This window comes from Amblyomma americanum, chromosome 8, assembly GCF_052857255.1.
Source record: "Amblyomma americanum isolate KBUSLIRL-KWMA chromosome 8, ASM5285725v1, whole genome shotgun sequence".
Taxonomy (NCBI): Eukaryota; Metazoa; Arthropoda; class Arachnida; order Ixodida; family Ixodidae; genus Amblyomma; species Amblyomma americanum.
The window spans coordinates 72357820-72379653 of NC_135504.1; the positions used below are offsets into that span (position 1 = coordinate 72357820).

The window sequence follows — 21834 nt, forward strand, 5'->3', positions numbered from 1 at the left end:
AATTTTGAAAGATGCGAGTCTCCAGTATCATGCACAAGTATGTGTCTTATCAATATTAGCTTTGTCTTTTGTTCGACAAAGGTGGATAAACACAAGGATAGATGATCGATGTTTCCCTCCTGGTACCCACATTTTTTTTCGTTCTAGTACGCAAAGCTCCCTGATTTCAACTTTTCGCCTTTCGCTCCTAGCAGAGCGCCATCCGAAGGTGTCGGAGAAGCAAGAATTTAAGTCCGGTTTTTCCTACTCTGTATACCCAAACGACGGGTGGACGTGAAGATAAAATCAAGTACAGATCCTAAGATCTGCTTTCAAGAACCACTCATTTATAAAGTTACGGCTGTTGCACGCGCTCACCTCAGTACGTGCGTTTCCGTAGTGTGCCTTCCCGAACTAGTGTCACTCGTTTGTTTTGTTTGTCACTCGTTTGTGTCACACCTTTGAATTGTACTCAGGTTCGGTTATTCTCACTAAAGGCGCGTTTATACACTGGCGTAGCGCAGCCGTGCGTGGCACGGCGACGTCACATTGGCCAAAAAGGGACCCCAAGGGTTCCTTTTCCACTTGAGAATCCACGTGAGTTCGGCAGCGCGCTCCGACTGGGGCCGGCACCGAATAGTGCCGAATCTACTAGTGCACTGCACTGAGCTCAGTTCGAAGCCCAAGGCGGGACCAGGTGCTCAAAGCCCGAGCCCAGCTCCCTAAATTATGGGAGCCGCTTTGGACGCGCTGTTGGCGTAGCCGAGGTACAACGTCGTTATTGTAATGTGACAGCATGCGTTGTTCGCACTGCCAACTTTCGACATAAAGTGAACAGACACTCAGAATACACAGGAAACATTGATTTTTGTAAGTCTGTGAAGCAACGTCTTGCTCATACTCTGAAAGCTTTTCGAGTGACTAAGTCAAGTGAGGGCGCTGAACCATAAACATCAAGCTATAATAATTTCAGCTAATTAACATTTATTTCATATGCTCTTTAAATGAATCACTTGGAGCACTAGTATTGCCCAGCGCTGCTATGCACAATGCACAGAACACATGCAACTGTACAAGAGCATAGACAGCAGAGCAAGCAAGTGTAAGGGGGTTTACCACCACCACTGCCTCGTTCACGTGCTAAGGTGAAGTACAACAGCCATTATTAGGGCGACTGCGTCGATATATGCGTGCCGATATGTGGCTATACAAGCTACTTATCAAGCCGTATAATGTAGACAGACGTTGGTGAAACCACTTTATATTGCGAGAATAAAACGAGGCGGTTACACAAGCTCAGGAAAAACTAAAACATGAATGAGGTGCACAAAGGGTTCCCAATGTTTTCCATTTCAGTGTTGATGGATATTTCACAATAAAACCACAAAGTGCAGGTTTCTGAACTAGTTTCTGCAGTTTCTGAACGAGCGGGAAGCGTGCGTTCTGTGCGCAAGTGTAATGAAATTCCAGTTGAAAGGAGCTGATGAGGAGACAGAACTGTCTATTGTCACCTGTATACGTTCCGTAAACATTTCAGAAAAAAGCTTTTCCCCATTGGGAACAGGCAATAAAGAGGTTACGCGGTGGCTCAGTGGTTGTGGTGCTCGGCAGCTGACCCGAAAGACGCGGGTTCGATCCCGGCCGGAGCGGTCGCATTTCGATGGAGGCGAAATGCTCGAGGTCCGTGTTCTGTGCGATGTCAGTGCACGTTAAAGAACCCCAGGTGGTGGAAATTATCCGAAGCCCTCCACTACGGCGTCCCTCATAGCTCGAGTCGCTTAATACATTAAACCCCATAAACCAAAACCAATAAATAGGAACACCCCGGTCACTCGTTTGTTTAGTTCACTGCCGAAAGCAAGTCATTGTAGAGGGCAGAGTTAACCTAATATGAAAAACCTGTGTAGAAAGCGGTTAAAGTCCAGATCCTAAGCAGAAGGCTCTGTCAAAGCTTCCCCGTACTAGGAATAAAAATCTGCGCCAGTGTTCCTCTAATGATGGGAATGGAAGGAAAGGAACGTTTTGGTGTTCACGCTAAAATCGTAAAAAAACGTTAAATAAAGCAAGGGAATCCCATAAAACACCGTGTTTAGAAGAGGATAAAACACCGAAACTGAGACGCCCACGTAAATAAGCACAGATAAAAACATTTTGAAGAAAATCGATCAGAGCAGCAAAATACCCGTGTGCTTCTGGGCATGCATAACAGTGGCGCTCTATCGTCTTGTTTGTAAAACACGCGCAAATAAGCTAAGATCTGCTCAGCAACATGCCTGTGCAATCAATAATTAGTCTGCCAATAGTAGTCAATAGCGGATGCGCCCCGACGGCGCTCTTTTGCTGTCTCGGTGCAGACGGCATGCTTGAAAACGTGCTTCACATGACGCTGCACTGACTGGGGTCATCTTGGTCCACCTGGGAGAAAAAAAAAGCGACCATGGAGATCACTTTAAGCGTCGGAAGAAGGTTCATTCAAATAGGAGGATCCTAATCGCAAAGTTGTCCAAAGGTAAAGCATGCCAGGTGGCAATCTCGCAGACAGAAAACGGAGCTTTTGAAGGCTAGATACTAAGAATCTCTTCACAAGTGGCCTTGCGAGTTCCCGGGTTCGAACCCGACCGCGGCGGCTGCGTTTTTATGGAGGCAAAACGCTAAGGCGCCCGTGTGCTGTGCGATGTCAGTGCAAGTTAAAGATCCCCAAGTGGTCGAAATTATTCCGGAGCCCTCCACTACAGCACCTCTTCCTTCCTTTCTTCTTTCACTCCCTCCTTTATCCCTTCCCTGACGGCACGGTTCCGGTGGCCAACCATATATGAGCAGATACTGCGCCATTTCCTTTCCCCAAAAACCAATAATTATTATTACATACAGTTCTAACGTCAACACGCTTATTGTTTGCTTCATTTCATCCAAACTTTTCAGTAAGTGCGCTTCCACATATAGAGTATAACAGAACAAATACCAAGCCAGACAGAAGTGGCGGTTTTTGAACATACGAAAACCCTCTGTGCATGTCAGCTTCGTCATAACAGACAGTGTTGCGATGCGCATCAGTTCAATATCCGCCTATAGAAAGGCAAGGGGAAGATGAGAAGCACTAAACATTACTCGTGTGAGAAATGCACTGAGTCTACTCAATGGCATCACATTAAACTCAAATACATGAAAAACCGCACAGAGACTGCGCTCCTTATCTCCTCGAAATAAAATAGCTAACAGCTTTCAATATCATTCGCGTTGAGCTCCATTGCCAGCAATGCAGTAAAATGTCGACATATGAATATCACAGGAATTCAAAAGACATTCACACCACGTAGAATGTGTATCCCAAAATGAACGAAGCATATTGAAGTACAAAAAATTGTTAACGGCTTACGGGCATTCTGAAAGTTGTGCAACTGGCCCAGCATGAATTGTACAACATTCGCGGTGCTTGCAAAACAGAACTCGCAAGCACGACGCGGTTCAGACTGGTGCAAGGTCGAGAACGTCTCCACCACCCAATACACTGTGAGCACACTGCGCGACTGTCGACTGCAGCGCTGGCAATACGAGGGAAGTTAGTGCTGGGCGATAAGCAATCGCAGCATTAGAGATGTGTGGGCAGCGATGTCAGATTTTGGGACAATGCATACTCGACATCCTGGTGGTGCCCCATCCTCCCAGTCGCCTGCTTCATTTAGGGCTTATCGCACTGATGGAAGCAGAAACTCAAACCTGTCACGGCTTCCTCACTATGGTATTGCTGGCGACGACCAGCACATTGGTGCGAACTGTATTGGCGCAAGCGAGGGAATGCCCGGAACGCTTGAAATTGTGCGCAGTGCACTCTTTTGCCGGGAAATTGATGAATCAGCATCCTACCGCAGCTCAGTCATGATGTTATGGCAGATTATGCTGTGTAAAGACAACTCTCCTCCGCCCCCTCAAACATGTGACAAGGGGACAGTGAGTAGCATAACGGCCTGCTTCATCTGATAGTGAGCTGTAACTTCCTACAGACGCGCTTACAGTACTTCAGCAAAGCACGAAACACTTGAGGAGCACTACAGTCTGCTGGAATGGAGAAATGCGCAAGCAAAAGTCATCCTATGTCACGTGGCATCGTTATATCCGGCAAGTTCGTTACATCCGGTTTCTAGTTACGATATGCTACGACATTCGTTATATCCGTTCTTTATTAAGTATCATTATGACATACTACATCGGCATCAATTTTATAACCTTTACCACACTACCATCACGACTATGACGTCACTTGACTACCGGTTCCATGGTCTGAGGACAACTTCCGGTGACAGATTCTGCGGAACTTTCCGTCTCGGGAGCCATGCAATGTTTTCGCATTAAAGCAGAATGAAAGCAACACTGACCTTTGTTGCCTTGTTATGAACGATCTCATATGTACCATAATCGCAGTGGTCAGGCACTTCAGTGACCTCTTTTGCAGATGCAGACACTTCGGAATCTGCGCTGCTCTCTTCTTGGTGTGACATGCGTTTACGCTTCGTGCCTCTATGTGCTGCGACCAACATCCCTGTGCTGCCTGCGGGGCTGGAAGCTGGGAAAGGCAAGAGCAAACATAAGTGCAACAGCATGCAAGAGCATACTGCGGCGAATATACACGACACTTGCCCGTGCATATTTTAGAGCGAAAGCTCTACTTCTCCCCTATACAAAGCGGAAGGTCATGTGGCTATGAAATTTGACCTTCAAACCAGGAGGAGCGAAGGCTTGGCTCTGACGCCATGCCACGTGACTCGCCACACCTCGCTGCGAAGACGCAGCAAGGTCTCGTGACCTATAGGTGGCCCACCTGCCTCCTAGGTTGCTCTCTGGGTCTAGGTCCGCTCTCACAACGCCGACGCCGGATTTTCTGGGTAACGGGGTCTTTAACGCTCTCGCATTAAATCTTGCCAGAAGAGCCGACGAGAACCCGAGGAAAACAATATGAGGAGCTGTACATACATGGAGTGATGTTCAGGCGAGTCTCCTCGCCCTCCAAGAGCTTGCGGTAGGCAGCAATCTCAAGGTCCAGCGCCACTTTGATGTCCAGCAGGTCTCGATACACGGCCAGCTGCTCCTTGATCTCGCCTCGCAACCGCCGAATCTCTTCCTTCTTGTGGCCCAGTGCTCGCGTGTGCCGGTCTCGCTCTTCTTCCAGCAGCCGCTCCAGGTCTCGGACGCGGGATGACAGCGACTGGTTCTGCACACATCCCGCACAGACTATACAGTAGGCCGGCTTAGGAATTACTGTGGATACAATAAATGGACGTTCCAAGACCAACCATCCATACCTACGGCAATGCTTCAATAGAAAGTCCTTTCATTAAAGCGCAGCTAGAAAGTATGCGCACAAAAAAAAACATCGATTTCGTTTGCAATGTGAAACGACAAAAAAGTGATTTTACTTGTGGCACAGGATCCCGGTCGATAAAGGGCTTAAAGGGAATCTGTAGTGATTTTCTGAGAATTCGAGGTTATTCAAGAATTCGAAACTGAAGGTTCTAGGTAAAGCATGCAAAGTATTTTTGCGCTAGCATTTAAAATAGTGACCTAATGTCAATTAAACCGCGACGATGTTCAGACTTCTCACTGCGTTGGAGAAGTGCGGGAAAACTCAGTGACGTCACTGTCCTTGAAACTTCAGATGTGCGCTGCCTTCGCCTGCATGCTGCTGTCCGTCGTCAGAAGCCGCCAAATAATGCTTCACGAGTTTCACCTTCGATGGCGTCGGTTTTCTTCGATGAAACAATCGCTTCTGGAAACGTAGCGCCGTCGTACGTGACGTCATTATCGGGGCCTCTGCCCGTCGCTGTGCACTGCAGAGAAGCCTGAACTCCGACGCCGCTTTACTCGGCGATTAGCCGCCCTTTCAAATGCTAGCGCAAAACTACCTCTGAGGCTTTACCGGCATGTTTCACACATTCCGCCCATTTAAGCTAATCGAATTCTAAAACCTCTTCAGTTGCCCTTTGAGCATGTCCGTTTCAGTGTGTATAATCCGCATTTATTACCGAACAAAACTGAGCTGTTAGTGAGTCGCGCCGAAAACGTTACGCCAGCATCGGTCATGCGACCCAAAGCTTACCAGAGACTCAAGCTCTGCAATGCGTGAGTTGGCACTTTCCAGACGCGTCTTGCAGCTGTTCAGCTCGTCTAGAGAGATTGAGCAGGCAGAGGCGCGTCGATCCAGCTGGTCCTGTAGGTCACGCATCTTTGTTTCATAGACGCTGTGCCTCTCCTTGCGATACAGCTCCATCTGGGATTCGTAGTGCTCACGGAGCTCTTGCAGCGTCTCGGCCACTTTGCGATCGTAGTTTTCCTTCAGCCGGACATCGATTTTTGTGATTTCCGTCTGCGTCACAATCCGCACTTCCTCAAGCTCCTGTTGAAAGAATAAAAACACTATCATGAAAGATGAAGACTTTACAACTAGCTTTGTTTTACATCGAAGATGCAGAGTAGCCAGCAGTGGCGCTGACATTGTGTATGTTAAAAAAATTTGAATACAACATTGACGATTCCAAGGAAAATAATACGAACTATACAAAACGAGTACAATAGAACATGAAGCGTTTAAAATATAATTAAATACAAAAGCTCGAAGAGGCCATAAGCATATGCACGCAAGGAACCACGAAAGTCAAACTATACATGATCAAGGCACAATGAATGGGGCATAAACGTTGCTTCCTTCTGCATGAGACTAGTGTACTTATCTTGATGCGTCTAGACAGCGAACCCCCAGCCATACCTGTGCTTTCACTTTTACCTGTACTGAAATATCTTGTTTCTTATACACTGCATGGGTTCCCATATGCAAATGCCAGGCCCAGACAGGTGGTGGTGGTGGTGAAAAGCATTCATTTATCTATATGTACAGAGAGGTGCTCGGGCAGGGGCCCCTAGTGGGTCTCGCCCCCCTTCAATACGAGGCGGAGTCCCTCATTCCGGGATCCCGTTGGTCGTGACCGCTGCGCAGGTCCGCCGAACCAGGGCCTGTTGGGCCGACAGTTCCTGGCAGCCGAGCAGAGCCGCCTCCCAGTCCTCTCGGGTATGGGGAGGGGTGATGGGGGGAGAAAAGGATTTTGCCTGCATGCCCAAACCATGTGAAAGATGTCGGCCACCTCCCCACAGAATGAACACCGGCCGTCAAAAGAATCAAAGTGCTTGAGAACCGCCGGGCACAGCAGTGTGTTTGTAAACCGCCTAAGGAAAGTTCGTTCGCCAGCTTTACTCAGTCCCTCCATAGGAACCGGGTAGCGCCGGTTTTGGGCTCATTAGTGCTCAGTAATATCTTTAGAAGAAAGAAGAGGGCTGTGATCTGGGTTAAGGTCCTCCCAAGGAACGCCTGGTGCCTGGTAAGTAAGGGCACGGGCTGCCTCATGGGCGGCTTCGTTCCCTGGCATGCCTTGGTGGCCGGGGACCCATATGATTGAGCGATGAGTTGGATCGCAATCGCAAGTACTCTGGCGAAGAATTTGGTGAGCAAATGGAGTGCATCCAACCGAACTCAAAGTTACGACAGGCTCCGCGAGAGTCTGTGAGGATGAAATTAGAGTCGGGATGGGCGGCTGCGAGGGAGATCACTACCTCCTCCGCATGCGTCGAGCTGGGCGCTCTGAACGAGAGGCCGTCCACCTGTTTTCCCTCGTGTATGACTGCAGCCGCGTACCATCCCCCCCCCCCCCCGCCCCCTGGAGTGGTAGGGGCCTGCAATGTCGACGTAGAAGTGTTTCTTTGAGCCATAGTGGCGGTGCGGGGCATCCGCCCACGATACCAGGCAGGAGCAAATACCTTTTTGTGCAGCGACTTCTCAAAGTCCAGCTGCTCATTTAGTGTGTTCTTTTGGTTGCTGAGGTCGGTCACACGCAGAAGCTGGTCTTGTAGGTCTTTCTTGGCCTTGCCCAGCTCCTTCGCCAAGCCATCCTTCTCACTTTCGGCATCCTGCGCAGAAAGGCGAACTTACCTCTTAGCGTCTTAAACTTTAACAATGCAATACAACACAACTCGCGTGACAATAAATGAAAAGAAATGTAGAGCATCCTGTATCATTGTGCTAGAAGTTGATTTTGCAAATCTTGGAGAAAATGAAATTTTTGCAGCGTAGCTATTTTCCTTTTTCTCTATAGGCAGTACATTTTCCCTCCATGTACTGGCTCAAGCAACCCAGTGATGCCAAATATAAGGAGAACCAGTCGTGAAAATCTGTTTACGCTCTGTTGATAAACACACTACAACTTCAGCACTGTTTGTATGGAGTCCATGGCAATAAATGGATGCCAAAGCGCAACACTGTTACCGCTGTTGTCTTTATCCTTATGAATGCACAACACTTATGAAAGGAAGAAGGAAAGATGAAAGAAGCAGCAAAGTCGGCGGGTTGTTTAAGATTATCTGCTCAAGGAATAAACAATAAAGGGAAACTAAAATCAACCTTGCAACTCAAATGGAGTAGCCCTCGCGAATGTGAAGCAGAATTATTGAAACTCAATAGAGAGAACAGGTGATTTCACTATCATGCCTGGCGATTTTTTTTATTCACGAGAAGAACAAACGAGTGAACGAGTAAGCTATATAGCAGCCTATAGTACCCACATTTAGCGACAGCCAAGAAAATAGGAGAAGAATTTGAATACAGTTTGTTGAGATCTCTTGAGGAGACGCGCACGTTCTTCAAACTGACTTAAGGAATCAAGTCACTTGATAAAAGACGTTTAAGTGCTTTCTTTCTCGCGCCCATTAATAAGTCCGCAGAGTAGGATATCAACCGACTCTGAAACAGTACCTACCGGCTGTTGCACCTAACGTGTTCGCAATTTTTAAGAATAGACTGAGTTAGGAGACTGCTTTTTTTTAAAGATTATCAGCTGTGTAGCGCGTCAGAATACGGCTAAGACAAGTAGGCTGGTTAACTGATATTGAATAGGTACCTTTTTACCTATTATTATTAGTCTCCTTATTTGTACAGAGTCCTGTTGCCAACCTTAAGAACTATCTATATCGGTTTTTTAGAATTTCGAAAGCGCAATTACCCTCGGCACTGAGGCAAAACAAATTTTGCCTTATTCGACGAGTTACGTACACTGGAGTGGTTGCTTTGTCTGCAAACTTTCCGAAAGCACATGAATTTTGGCGCGATGTAGGCAAAATGTGATGGGCTACTATAGTGCCGAGTGTAACTGCGTTCTCGAAATTCTAAAAACAGGTATGGCCACTTATTGAGAGGCGCGTAGCCCCCCGTACGTAAATAAGGGGACAAACCGTAATAGTTAAGTTAGCCTTTCAATAGTAGTTAACCAGTGTACTAGTTAGCACGCCTTTCTGATGCGCTAAACCGCTGACATTGATGTGCTGAAAAATACGCTGTTCCAACTCAAAAAGCATTAAAAATTGAATAGCATCTTAGGTGAAACACCCGGTACAAATACAGCGCAGAGCCCTTACTACCTATGCTTTTGTAGTGCCTGCAACCTTTAAACCTTTCCTTTCACATTGTCCAAACCAGTAATAAGGCCCAACTACTGGCGCCCGGACACTTTTGTAAAAAAAAAAGGCACCTGGAAGAGGATTTTCATATACCACACCTCGAGTTGTGCAAGCGTCTGGTTCAGCTGTCCCTGCAAGACGACAAGCTTAGATTCCAGCGTTGTTGCGCGTCGCTCAGATGTTGACCATTCGTGTTCTCGCTTGGTGAGCCTGCACGGAGAAAATTGAGGGCACAAAAAAAAATAACGTCTGAACTATGATTTACATGCCAAGAATGCATCAGAACAAGATCACAGCTGAACCTGTCATCCAAGAGGCTGCCAATATTGTGCGAAGTTTCATTGCAGCCAACGTAGTGGTACAACAGGTAGCGGTATCCATGCCATCTAAATTTCAGTTCCCATCAATAACAGCACTAGTTTGTCACATAGAGTGCAACCAATCCAAAAAGTCCATTAGAACAAATCAGGATTACAGACGTGCACTTCCCTAAGCCATATAACTTATATTTAACCAGCCAACTTGCCAATACCACATCTGTACACCAAACTAAGCGAGGGTAGCAAAGTTAAACGAACTGAGCCCACACATACTTAAATTTAAAGGAAGCGAACAACCATCGCATCAGCTATATATAGTGCACTTTCGCGCTCAATATGAGCTACACCGCGCGAGAGTGTGGCCGATCGGGTTGCAAGGTTGTACAGTGGCGGCGATCAAGAAGTTATTCCGAATTATCGGAAGAAAGTTTGGGTGATCCTTGAAGCGGTAAGTAAATCTCCATTAAATCGGCGATGTCTAGCCTGGCACTTCGTGCTTCATCACTTTAGTTTCCTCCTAGCTTCCGCAAGTGTTTAAATGAAATCAAAATTTTAGTTAATGGGGAATTCAGGAATGAAGCATCGCACATGCATCGACGTGTCTGAATTTGTTGGCCGAGATCAAATAGTAATACGTCCTTCACTCATTTGCAGAATGTCCCATGTGCCAGATACCGAGCGCTTGAGAACAGCTGAACTGTCGCTGAAGCAATATTCTCAATACAAAATATACATGACTGGGAGCTTCATTGAGACTCATCTGCGTAATTCCGGCTTACAGTGATGAAGGCCGCATCAGCGACGCTCCTCATAAGATACCCTCGTGCAATGACTGCAGCTGCGAACTAGAATACTACCGACGCTGCGCAGCCGAGCCCCTTCAGATCTGTACTGTATAATATCTGTACAGGAAAAAGACTGCTGGAGGAAGTAAAACTCGTCACCTGGCGGCGCAGAACTCGCGCCTCTGAGACGCAAACAAAACGGCCCGTCTGAATTTCGCCACTTTCGCCCCCTGCACCACTGACGAGTGAATAATAATTGGTTTTTGGGGAAAGGAAATGGCGCAGTATCTGTCTCATATATCGTTGCACACCTGAACTGCGCCGTCAAGGAAGGGATAAAGGAGGGAGTGAAAGAAGAAAGGAAGAAGAGGTGCCGTAGTGGAGGGCTCCGGAATAATTTCGACCACCTGAGGATCTTTAACGTGCACTGACATCGCACAGCACACGGGCGCCTTAGCGTTTTGCCTCCATCAAAACGCAGCCGCCGCGGTCGGGTTCGAAGCCACGGACGAGTGGGAAAAAAAAAATCGCTTTTCCGACGGGTCTATACCTTCGTAACTCGCTCACACCAAAGCAACGCGTGCGGCTCCCTGTCGATGTCCGCTACGACCGAATTTGCGTGGAGGGACTATTTAAAATCTAGCACGGCCCGCGTCGTGCTCGGTTCCGACCCTCCGCTAGACGTTGTCGCGCTCCGCAAGTGTTGAATCCCGATGTAAAGCAATCGCAGAGCCCTTCTCGGACGAAGGAAGCACTCATTCTTCGACAAGTTTCGCCCGCCATGTCCGGTCGGCGGCGTAGGTGCTGTATCACCCTGTGGTTGTTCAGAAAAAACAGAAAATCCCGAGCACAAAAATTACTAGAAGGCCCTTCATATAAACCGGGCGAATGTGAACCCAAGCAATCGGTGATGTGCGCTTACAGGAAGAGGCAAACACTCTGGCGATAATCGGGATCACAGCATGAATGGCGCCATATATTGGAGTGCACTCGTCCACAACATTGGAGTGCACTCGTCCACGCTCTCGCGCAGGGTAGCGCACACTAGGCGCGATAGTATAGTATGCACTCGTTAAAGATAACCTATCACGCAGCCTGTCTACAAGATACCGTGCCCAAGGAATCTACGGCGTACTTACTGGCAAAAGCCAAAATGACGCGTGCAACATGAAAGCAACGCCTTGCTCTGCAGTGATTCCCAATTCGAACTGTCATGATAGTGTGTTGCGCTGTTATCAGGCAGAGAGCCAGCTATATTTTTTTAATGCGTAAGCATTGTATGGCTATGTTTGCGGTTTCGTGTCATCACGATAACGTTGGAACGAGCTGAGTTATAAGAAAAATAATGGTTGCATTAGATAGAGCATCAAAAAAAAATATCGCCGGGGAAATCATGAGGTGCCTGTGGCGTAATTAGAGCCAAAAATGTCCAAAAAGTGGGAGAGGTCGACGCAAAAGTAGCGCCAAATTTGAAAACACCGGAAGTGGGCGGAGCTAAAGCGCGGCTCAAATTTCAAAAACCGGAACTGTGGACGGAGTGAATAATAATAATAATTGGTTTTGGGGGGAAAGGAAATGGCGCAGTATCTGCCTCATATCATTGGACACCTGAACCGCGCCATAAGGGAAGGGGAAAGGAGGGAGTGAAAGAAGAAAGGAAGAAAGAGGTGCCGTAGTGGAGGGCTCCGGAATAATTTCGACCACCTGGGGATCTTTAACGTGCACTGACATCGCACAGCACACGGGCGCCTTAGCGTTTTTCCTCCATAAAAACGCAGCCGCCGCGGTCGGGTTCGAACCCGGGAACTCCGGATCAGTAGTCGAGCGCCCTAACCACTGAGCCACAGCGGCGGGTGGCGCCAAATTTGAAAACTAATTGCGTGGGACTATGTTTTAAAACTCAAAATGGGCAAAAAAGGAACTTGATTAATTAAGTCAGAGAGGGGTGAGGAGGCGTCAATGCTTACGCATTCCTCCAATGCGGGTACCGCAGTGATCTCAATTTTTATTCGACAGGCCAGTAGCCATGTTAGCTTACGAGCGCCACGCGTCGCTTCTGCAGAGCACAGACCTGTAAGCACAGGTAGGTGGCATGGAAAGGCTATGCGGGTCCGCCCTAAAAAACTACGCTGTTAGTTACGGCGATAGGATTCGTACGAAAAATTTTACTGAGCATGCTAAGAAATATTTTATACGCTTTCTTGCAATCGTCCTTTCAGATGACGAGGATATACGATTTCCTTGAATGCTTTCCCCAAGATAACAGCGATACAAAAAGAAAGTAACCGACTTTTACACGTGATCTACGAAAACGGCAGGACTCACTTAGCCTTTAACGCTTCGCAGTCAGCCTGCCACCTGTCGACTTCCAGTTGAAGCTGCGCCTTTTCGTTGGCTGCGAAGTCAATTGTGCGCCGGGCATCGGCCAGCTCCCTTTCGTAGAGATCCTTGACGCTGCTCACCTCACTGGCCCGCGTCTCGTGTCTCTTCTCGACCTGCTGGACGAGTCTCCTGTTCTCGGACTCCAGCTCACGGACCCGGTCGATGTACGCCGCGAGACGGTCGTTGAGGTTCGCCAGCTCATTCTTCTCCTGGATGCGGGTGCGCCGAGACTGACTCAAAGTCGAGCTTGAACCTCGCTCGTGGCCTGCTCTGCTGCTCGCACCATCGGAATCAGACTGAAATCCTGGTGCCGCTGAGTTCACCTTGCCGACGCTACTGTCCTTGGACGTCGTTGAGGTGATAGCCGTCGTGTGGTGGCACACTGTCGACATCTTCGATCGAGTGGGCTGCGGTTGGTATTGTGTAAAGCGTGCACGAAACTGCTCGTCAAAGTATCAGCACAGCCAAATACTAGACGCTCAAGTACCACCTCTGACATCGCCACGGGAATGACTCGCACGATTTCCAGGGGCGTCGTTTTGTACCGTGCTGTTCCCGCTGCCGGAAATTGCGTAAAAAAAAGAAATTCAGCAGGCCATCTTGTGGACAATGAGGTGATACTTGTTCGAACGGATAAGACCACAACTAGAAGCGTACGTCGAAGTTTCGTAGGGGGCGCAGTGGATTAGCGCTGCGTTTTCGAACGCGTGAGGCAGCAGTCCGAGATCGATTTTGACTAGAAGGTTTTTAATTCTTTTTTTTCATAAACGCATACATCAACAGCACGCACGTCATTTCACATCTTCCCGGGAGAGGGGAGCAGGGTTTGTTGCCTTCTAGGTAGCATTATAATCCCTCTTCCGGCTTCAGCCGCCGTGGTACGTGGCTCAGTGGTTATAGCGCTCGGCTGCTGACCCAAAAGATGCGGGTTCGATCCCGCCCGCGGCGGTCGAATTTCAATGGAGGCGAAACTCTAGAGGCCCGTGTACTATGCGATGTCAGTGCACATTAAAGAACTCTAGGTGGACGAAATTTCCGGAGCCCTTCACTACGGCGTCCATCATAGCCCGAGTCGCTTTGGGACGTTAAACCCCGCAAACCTCTTCCGGCTTCCGTGGCAGGCGGTCGTGTAGGATAGGAATCTCTGATCGTTTCTTCGCTGCCCATATCTGGCCAAGCTTTAGGCCAGCGTCGTCTAGCAGCGGCCAATCCCTTTGTTTTACCCACGGCGTAAGATATCATAGGTGGCGACACACAGCTGCCCGCGCCTCAGTCAGATGAAGTCGTCTATTTCCTTAAGGCGCCACAAGACGGCTCTTCGCTCAGCGGCCCGATCTCATGCGTAATTTGAACCTTTTACGGGGGATACACCGCCTGCGCCTTGATAACAAAGCATTAAAGCCTAGTCCGCACGAAGCGTTTTTTTTTTTTGTAATGTTAATACAGGCCACGTGTGAAATGCACGCGACCCTGCCGTCGAACTTGCACTATCATGGGCGTTTATCGCGCCCGCTCTCCCGTGATGGTGCAAGTCTGAATTTACAGACGCATAGGCATCGCACGCAGTGCGTAATTGGGTTCGACTAGATGACAATTTTATTGAACACAGACCGCTGAGTAACAGTCAGTTCCCCATCTCTAGTCCTCACATCCCTGGAACCTGATTTGATGAATGACTGTGTAGATTACCTCTCCTGGCTCATGCGTGGCTGTTACTGAGCGGTCTGTGTTCAGTGAAAGTTTCAGTTGTTAGCGTTGCCCCTAGCTGTCCTGTGTTGTTCTCCCTTGAGCATGTCTTTTTTTCCAGCAAAAATCCTCTTCAACATGCCATTTAAACAGGCCTACCATCAGCCTTGCTTGAGTTAGAACAGCGCTTTCAGTGCAAAAGCGCAACTTAACGCAGTTAAAACAAAAAAAAATTGGCTGGGGATTAGCTAAGGTTAAGCCTTGATATCTCGAAGCGAAAAGTGAGCACCTTGTCGTCGTCGTTTTTGCGAGACGCTCCTCTCGTTGCTCGGGTGTTTCACTAGCTCGTTTGGCTCTGGCCTTTTCATTCTTCCTACGCAACCGCTCAGCAATTCCAGAACTTTCACCATCTTGGCTACTCTCAGCTGACATGGCCGAACGTCGCTGTTCAGCTTCCTTTTCACGCCCTTTAGCGAGACGTTCTTCTCGTTGTTCGGGTGTCTCGGACGCTCGTTGAGCTTTCAGCCTTCCGTTTCTTCGCTCCTTTTCAACCAACTCCCGTGGTAGCACTTCTGTATTGGTAGTATATTTATTTATTTATTGGAAATACCTGCAGCGCCCGAAGGCATTATTGCAGGGGGGATGAGGATACATAACAGAAGAATAGGCCAGAAAAAAAAAGAGGAAGAAAAAAAAAAGCAATACAACAAGGCATGACACAGCAAGTACAAAATGAATGAAATATGAAACAACAAAAAAAACATGACGAAAAAAAGCCAACTGACCAAATGATGCTGGACCAACAAGAACGAAGACCGCGTGATTAAAAAAGCCAAAAGAAAGCCAACTGCGCACTCATACATCGGACAGCAACGCGCGGAACATAGACTCGGAACGGCACTCAACAATTTCATGGGGCAGGCGATTCCAGTCATGAATGCTAGATGGGAAAAATGCGTTTTGATAAGTGTTAGTTTTGCATTTGATTTCTCTAATCTTCCACCCATGGTCAAGTCTGTTTGACCTGAAATGCGGTGGAAGGAAATAATTTTCTTTATCTATTTTTATTTTTCGGTGAAAGATTCTGTACAGCATTTCTAACCGGGAGTTGGTACGGCGTTTCCGTAACAGCTCCCATCCCAGCGTTAGTTTAATGTTAGTAACACTGCTGTTAAAATCATAATTACTTGAGACAAACCGAGCGGCAAAGTTCTGAATACGCTCAAGCATGTCTGTTAAATTTAAAGTAGGGGGGTGCCAAACAACACAAGCATACTCCAATATTGGCCGAATATAGGTGAAATATAGAAGCTCTTTAACTTTTAGTGGTGCCATTTTAAAATTTCTTTTTAGAAAATTTAGCATGCCATAAGCTTTAGCAGAAACGTGCTCGACGTGCTCATTCCAGGTGAGATTAGACGAAAAGTAAACGCCGAGGTATTTATAGTGAGTAACTCTAGAAAGTCGAGTAGAATCTAGTTTGTATTCAGCCAAGAAAGGGTGATGCTTGCGCGTGAAAGAAATAAACTGACATTTTATTGGGTTCAGAAACATCTGCCACTTCAAACACCATTGCTGTATGCGGTCCAAGTTGCACTGCAAATGACAAGAATCTGAAGAACTGTTAATAACATGGTAGATAACACAATCGTCAGCATATAAACGTATTTTACAGGTCATATATTTAGAAATGTCATTAATATAAACTAGAAACAGCAGAGGTCCTAAAACAGACCCCTGCGGTACCCCCGAAGATACAGGAACATAATCAGACTGGGACCCATTAATCAATACACGTTGTTTGCGTCCCTGCAGGTAACATTGAAGCCAGTTTAGAAGGGAAGTTGGAATCTTGATCAAAGATAATTTATACAGTAGCAAATCATGAGGTACCAAATCAAACGCTTTCTTGAAATCTAAAAAAATGCAATCCGTTTGTAGACCCTTGTCAAATGATGAAAAAATATCATGGCTAAATTCTAAGAGCTGCGTCGTACACGAGTAACCTGATCTGAAACCATGCTGAGTGTGATGACCCCCATAATGCGCAGGTCCACACGGGACGGAGAGGCAAAGAGACACCGTATGGCTCAGTTTAAACAAACAGGTATATTCAATAATTACACATGATTAAGGTTATACATCAGAGGCTGGGGCGTCCGAGCTTACGTGCCGACGACTTCATGGGGGCGATGGAGTGGCTCCGGAGTTGGGCTCGAGCGGTTGCTGGCAGAAGCTGCACGCCGTCGGGGCTTCGGCGCTGAAGGCCCTCTTGGCGAATGATGTCGTCCTGAGCGTGTATGCAGTAGAATTTCAATAGTCGTCCGTTTCTTCGAGGATGGTTCCCAAACCCTTCCTCTAGTGTCGTTCGGCTTGGAAGATGAACAGGAGGCGAGCTTGTAGATGATGACAGCAGAGCATAATTTTACAACATACATATACAGAGAGTTAAACTGGAAAAAGCAGAACTGAATTTACAAAAGAACAAACTTTGCACTACTTTACTCATCGACCGGGCAGGTTAGTGCCTAAGTAGCATCACATTACATGCTAAGCATGGAGCCCCAGCTCAGACTGGACTGCATCCGTTTACATGTGCTTTTAAGCACTTGAATAACAAAGGACTAAGGGCGGTCATTTCCAGTGGCCCGCCCAAAGCATCAATTCTCCAATCCAAAATAACATGCGAGATGGGGACCACCCCTTGGGTTGGGCTTAGCCTCGAACCCAGAGTCTGTTAACAATACAAACTAAATAAACAACAAAAACGCCACCACTCTCTCTCAAGTGAGAGTATACACAGGCTCTCTCTTCGGAGCTAATTCACTAGCGCCTGTCTTTCCACATTCTTGGCGAGTACTGCCTGTCCGCCATGACAGGTGTCCGTCACGGCCCTTCTGGGAAGCTGTGGGTGCCTTCCCGGCGATAGCCCACGACAAAGGGGGGGGGGGGGAGGGAAAGAACGTTGTCTTCGCGGTAGCGCATAGCGTCGGCTGTGGTACGGCGCGCTCTGGCCCGCTGACAGCTCCCTTGTCCTGGAATGTGCCCGGAAATTGGGGAGGATAAAGCCTGTTTCCCCGGGGCGGCGGCGGGTCCGGTTGTTCTGGTCGTCACTCAAAGAGCATGGCTGGGTAATTGATGATGCCGCTGTCACGGGTCTCCGTCTACGCCGCGCCGTCGAACGTGGATCCTCGTAGCACACACGGAATGTCACACTGAGCTTGAGTGAAAAATTCATTTTGTTCCAAATGCTTCATCAACGCGCTATATATTATGTGTTCAAGCGTTTTGCAACTAATACTTGTAAGCGAAATCGAAATCACTCTCTTCTCCTTCCATGTTGAATGCGCACGCCTATTCTCTGGCAAGCGGTTTATAGTCGGCCTCCGCGATAAACACGCGCTTGCGGAGAACATCAAACGATGACGCGTAGCACGCGGCCCGCGCGTGACGTCACGCGCGGCAGCGGCGAAAGGTCAGGCGATGGAGTCGGCGGCGGCCACCAGCGCCGTGCGTAACGTCACTCGTGCTCCGACATACGCCGGCTCGCGCGAAGCGCGCTGTTGACTAGCGTAGTGAAGCTTTTCTCTTCAAAACCTTGTGTGAAGCCTCGGAGTAACTGGGGCTAGCTCGGCACAAGCTGCAGCCAATGATAGGAAGCTCGAGTAAGTTCTGAAGAGCGTCGTGGAAGCTGTAGCCAACGGGAGGGTGACTTAGGCCCAACTTAGCATAGCAACAGCCCGTGCAGAAATAAATATTGCCGCGACTGGGCTTCGAACCCGCGGCGAAGCGAACAGACCAGCTTCGCTGGCCACTGCTCGCGAGCACTGTGTTATCGCAGCAGCCGGTCACGCCTCGTGTTAAACTGCAACACACTCTCGCCCTGTGCATTGCGCGTCGTCGTCTTCATCAACTTCTATCAGCTTAATCGATCAGCGCTTAACCTGATTCCAATATTAATCGTCGCCAGACGTGCCGACGACCCATCAGAGCAAAACCAAGAGCCAACCAGGCTAGACACATGCTTTCGCATGTCTGCTCGGTTTAACTACGTTAAAACCCTACCCCACCCCCCTCCTTTTTTTTCGCGTACAGTGGTGTAGCGCATTAGGTTACAGCTTAGACGTGCTGAGTGGTAGCCTGGTTAACTAATATCGACTGGTGAAGATTGAAATATTACTACCGCAAAACGCACTCGACGGATATAGTACTGAGCAGGACCGAAAAACCCCTCTGTGAGTCGAAAAAGCCGACGACCTGGCCTGTGATTGGTACGGCCCACGGAATCCGGCGCCAAGGAGGGGCTCCAAATCTCTACTCCCGTAGCGGGGCTGATTTATCCGAAGCATGGGAGTTTAAGGACAGTGAAGGGAAAGTAGATCTTAAACGGGTAAAAGTAACCAAGCGAAGGTTATACGATTGGTGGCTAAAATCTAGACAAGAGTAAAATTTTACAAGTCATGGCTACGCGGCTTGAACCACCGCCCGATTTAAAGGGTTCAGCCTTATCGATCCGTCCGTCCGTCCATCCATCCATCCATCGTGGTATATATAGTTCTTCCTCCGAGGTCAGAACCCAGTGCGTCCTTTGTGTGTACAGGCATCCCTCAAGCAGGGGCCGCACCGTTAGAATTTCCTCGACGCTTCCCCTCCCCTAGCCATGTATAGGGTTGCAGGGAGAGCGTCACCGCCGCCGGGTTTTGTAGACTATATAATGCTTTGGAATTAAAACTTAATTGACGTGCAGTAACGCACGGACAATCGGATGTACATTATCTCGGAATAAAATGAACCACGCGTCAATCTGCCACACATAAAAGTGGACTAAAGCAAGACAACCCGCACTCGCAGACCTGGAAATGTACTTTTGGCACGCGTGGTGTCTGTGAAAATTTTTCTGTAACCACCCTAGCACGTATTTGTGACCTCCACCGCACGTGATGGTGTTCGCGCCAGCACATACTTTCTTCTTGAGTCTGCACTTCTTGTCTTCCAGATTTTAATATTTGGTTGGCTCGAAAACGCTGACGTCATTCTTCCTTACATTCACCTTACTGAAAATGGTTTTTGAGGAAAGGAAATGGAGCAGTATCTGTCTCACATATCGGCGGGCACCTGAACCGCGACATAAGGGAAGGGATAAAGGAGGAAGTGAAAGAAGAAAGGAAAAGGTGCCGTAGTGGAGGGCTCTGGAACAATTTAGACCACCTAGGGATCTTTAACCTGCACTGACATGGATGGATGGATACGGCTGAACCCTTTAAATCGGGCGGTGGCTCAAGCCACCTAGCCATGTCTTGTGAAATTTTACTCCTGTCTTGCTTTTAGCCACCAATCGTATAACCTTCGCTTGGTTACTTCTAACCTCTTAAAATCCACTTTCCCTTCAATATCCCTAAACACCAATGCCTTGGGTAAGTCAGCCCCGCCGCTTTCCACTGTAGGGTGAAGCCCTTTACAGAAAAGTATCAAGTGTTCAGCCGGTTCCTCCTCCTCTCTGCACGCAATGCACAAAGTGTCTATCTCATGGTACCTGCCTCAATACGTCTTATTCCGCAAAACTCCAGTCCTGGCCTCAAACAACAAAGAGCTTCCCCTACAATTATCATAGATATTTCTCTGAAAATTTCCTGTTTAAAGGTCCGGTATGTTCCCAGTGCCGTTTCCGTCAGCATCCCTGTTTTCCACAGAGCTCTCTGTTTCTTTAACCTTTTTCTTAACCGATAATTGCTGATTTGCCCCCTTACTGCTGTCCAGATATTTGCTTGTCAATTTTCTAGTTCGCTTTCTCCATTTCGTGTCAACATTCTTTATATACAGGTATCTGAAAACTTTCATAGCCCACTGCTTTTCCTCCATTTTTCTCAATCGTTCCTCAAATGCTATCTTACTGCTAGCTTCTCTGCTCTCGAAAGACGCCCATCCCATATCACCCTGTACCCCCTGATTTGGTGTATTGCCATGTGCTCCCAAAGCTAACCTCCCTACTCCCCGTTGTTTAATTTCTAGCCTTGCTTGAATATCTGGCCTCATACACAGGACCGCATTACCGAAGGTCAGGCTAGGGACCATCACCCCTTTCCAGATCCCTCTTACCACTTCATACCTATTGTAATTCCACAGTGCCCTATTTTTCATGACAGCTGCATTCCTACTAGCTTTATTCATTACATATTTTTCATGCTCTGTCAGATACTCAGCACTGTTATTTATCCACGCCCAAAGATACTTGTACTCATTCACTACTTTTAGCACGAACTCCTGTATTCTATGCTCGCCGCCCTCTTCATTAAATATGACTGCAGCTTTTTCCTTACTAAATTTGAAACCTAATCTATCTTCCTCAGATCTGTACCACATATGTCTATCAACTTCTGTAAATCTTCTTTGTTGTCAGCCATTAGCACTATATCATCCGTGTAAATTAGTCCCGGTGATGACTGTTTAACCCATTCCCTTGGATGAGAAATGTTGAAGCCTAGTCCACACCCCTCTAGCTTGGTCTCCAACCCTTGCAGGTACAACATGAACAACAAAGGGAACAGAGGACATCCTTGCCTAAGCCCCCGCTGTATCTCTACAGGCCCTGATACATTTTTTTCCCATTTTATGAGCACTCTGTTACCTCTATATATATCTCTTAGAAGATTAATTACTCCATTTTCCACATCCAATGTGCCCAGTATGTCCCACAAGTGCTCCTGAGTAACGTTGTCATAGGCTCCCTAATATCGGGTAATGCTAGCTATAAGGGCCTGTGTTCCTTTTCCGCAATTTCTTACACTGTGTCAATGAAAATAGATTGTCCTCCAACCTCCTTTGTTCCCGGAACCCATTCTTTAGTTCCCCTAACACCCCCTCGTTCTCCACCCAAGCCTGCAGTCTATCCTTTATAATCTGCATCACCAACCTGTAAACCACAGATGTCACTGTTATGGGACGATCGTTACGTCTCCTTTGTCCCCCTTTCCCTTATATATCATGTTCATTTTACTTAATCGCCATTTATCGGGGACTTTCTCATCCACTATCATTTTGTTCCTAACTTCATCAACATAATCGGGATACCATCTGGTCCTGTTGATGTGCCACTAGGAACCTTCTTCTCTGCCCTTTCCCACTCTCCTTTCTCATATGAAGCTATTGCTGTAACTGGTCTATCCTCCTTCGATAAATTATGTACCACGTGC

General features: G+C 47.7%; 1 protein-coding gene across 1 annotated transcript; it reads right to left on the reverse strand.

Annotated features, from left to right (window-relative positions):
- Positions 1-344: 344 nt before the first annotated feature.
- On the reverse strand, positions 345-14755 carry LOC144101894 (lamin Dm0-like). The gene is made up of 7 exons (XM_077635116.1): positions 12902-14755; positions 9570-9681; positions 7780-7929; positions 6071-6367; positions 4948-5185; positions 4353-4540; positions 345-2394 (listed from the first exon to the last, which is right to left on the reverse strand). The coding sequence occupies exons 1-7, from the start codon at positions 13348-13350 to the stop codon at positions 2356-2358; spliced, it is 1473 nt and encodes a 490-aa protein (XP_077491242.1). The 5' UTR covers positions 13351-14755; the 3' UTR covers positions 345-2355.
- Between the last annotated feature and the right edge of the window lie 7079 nt (positions 14756-21834).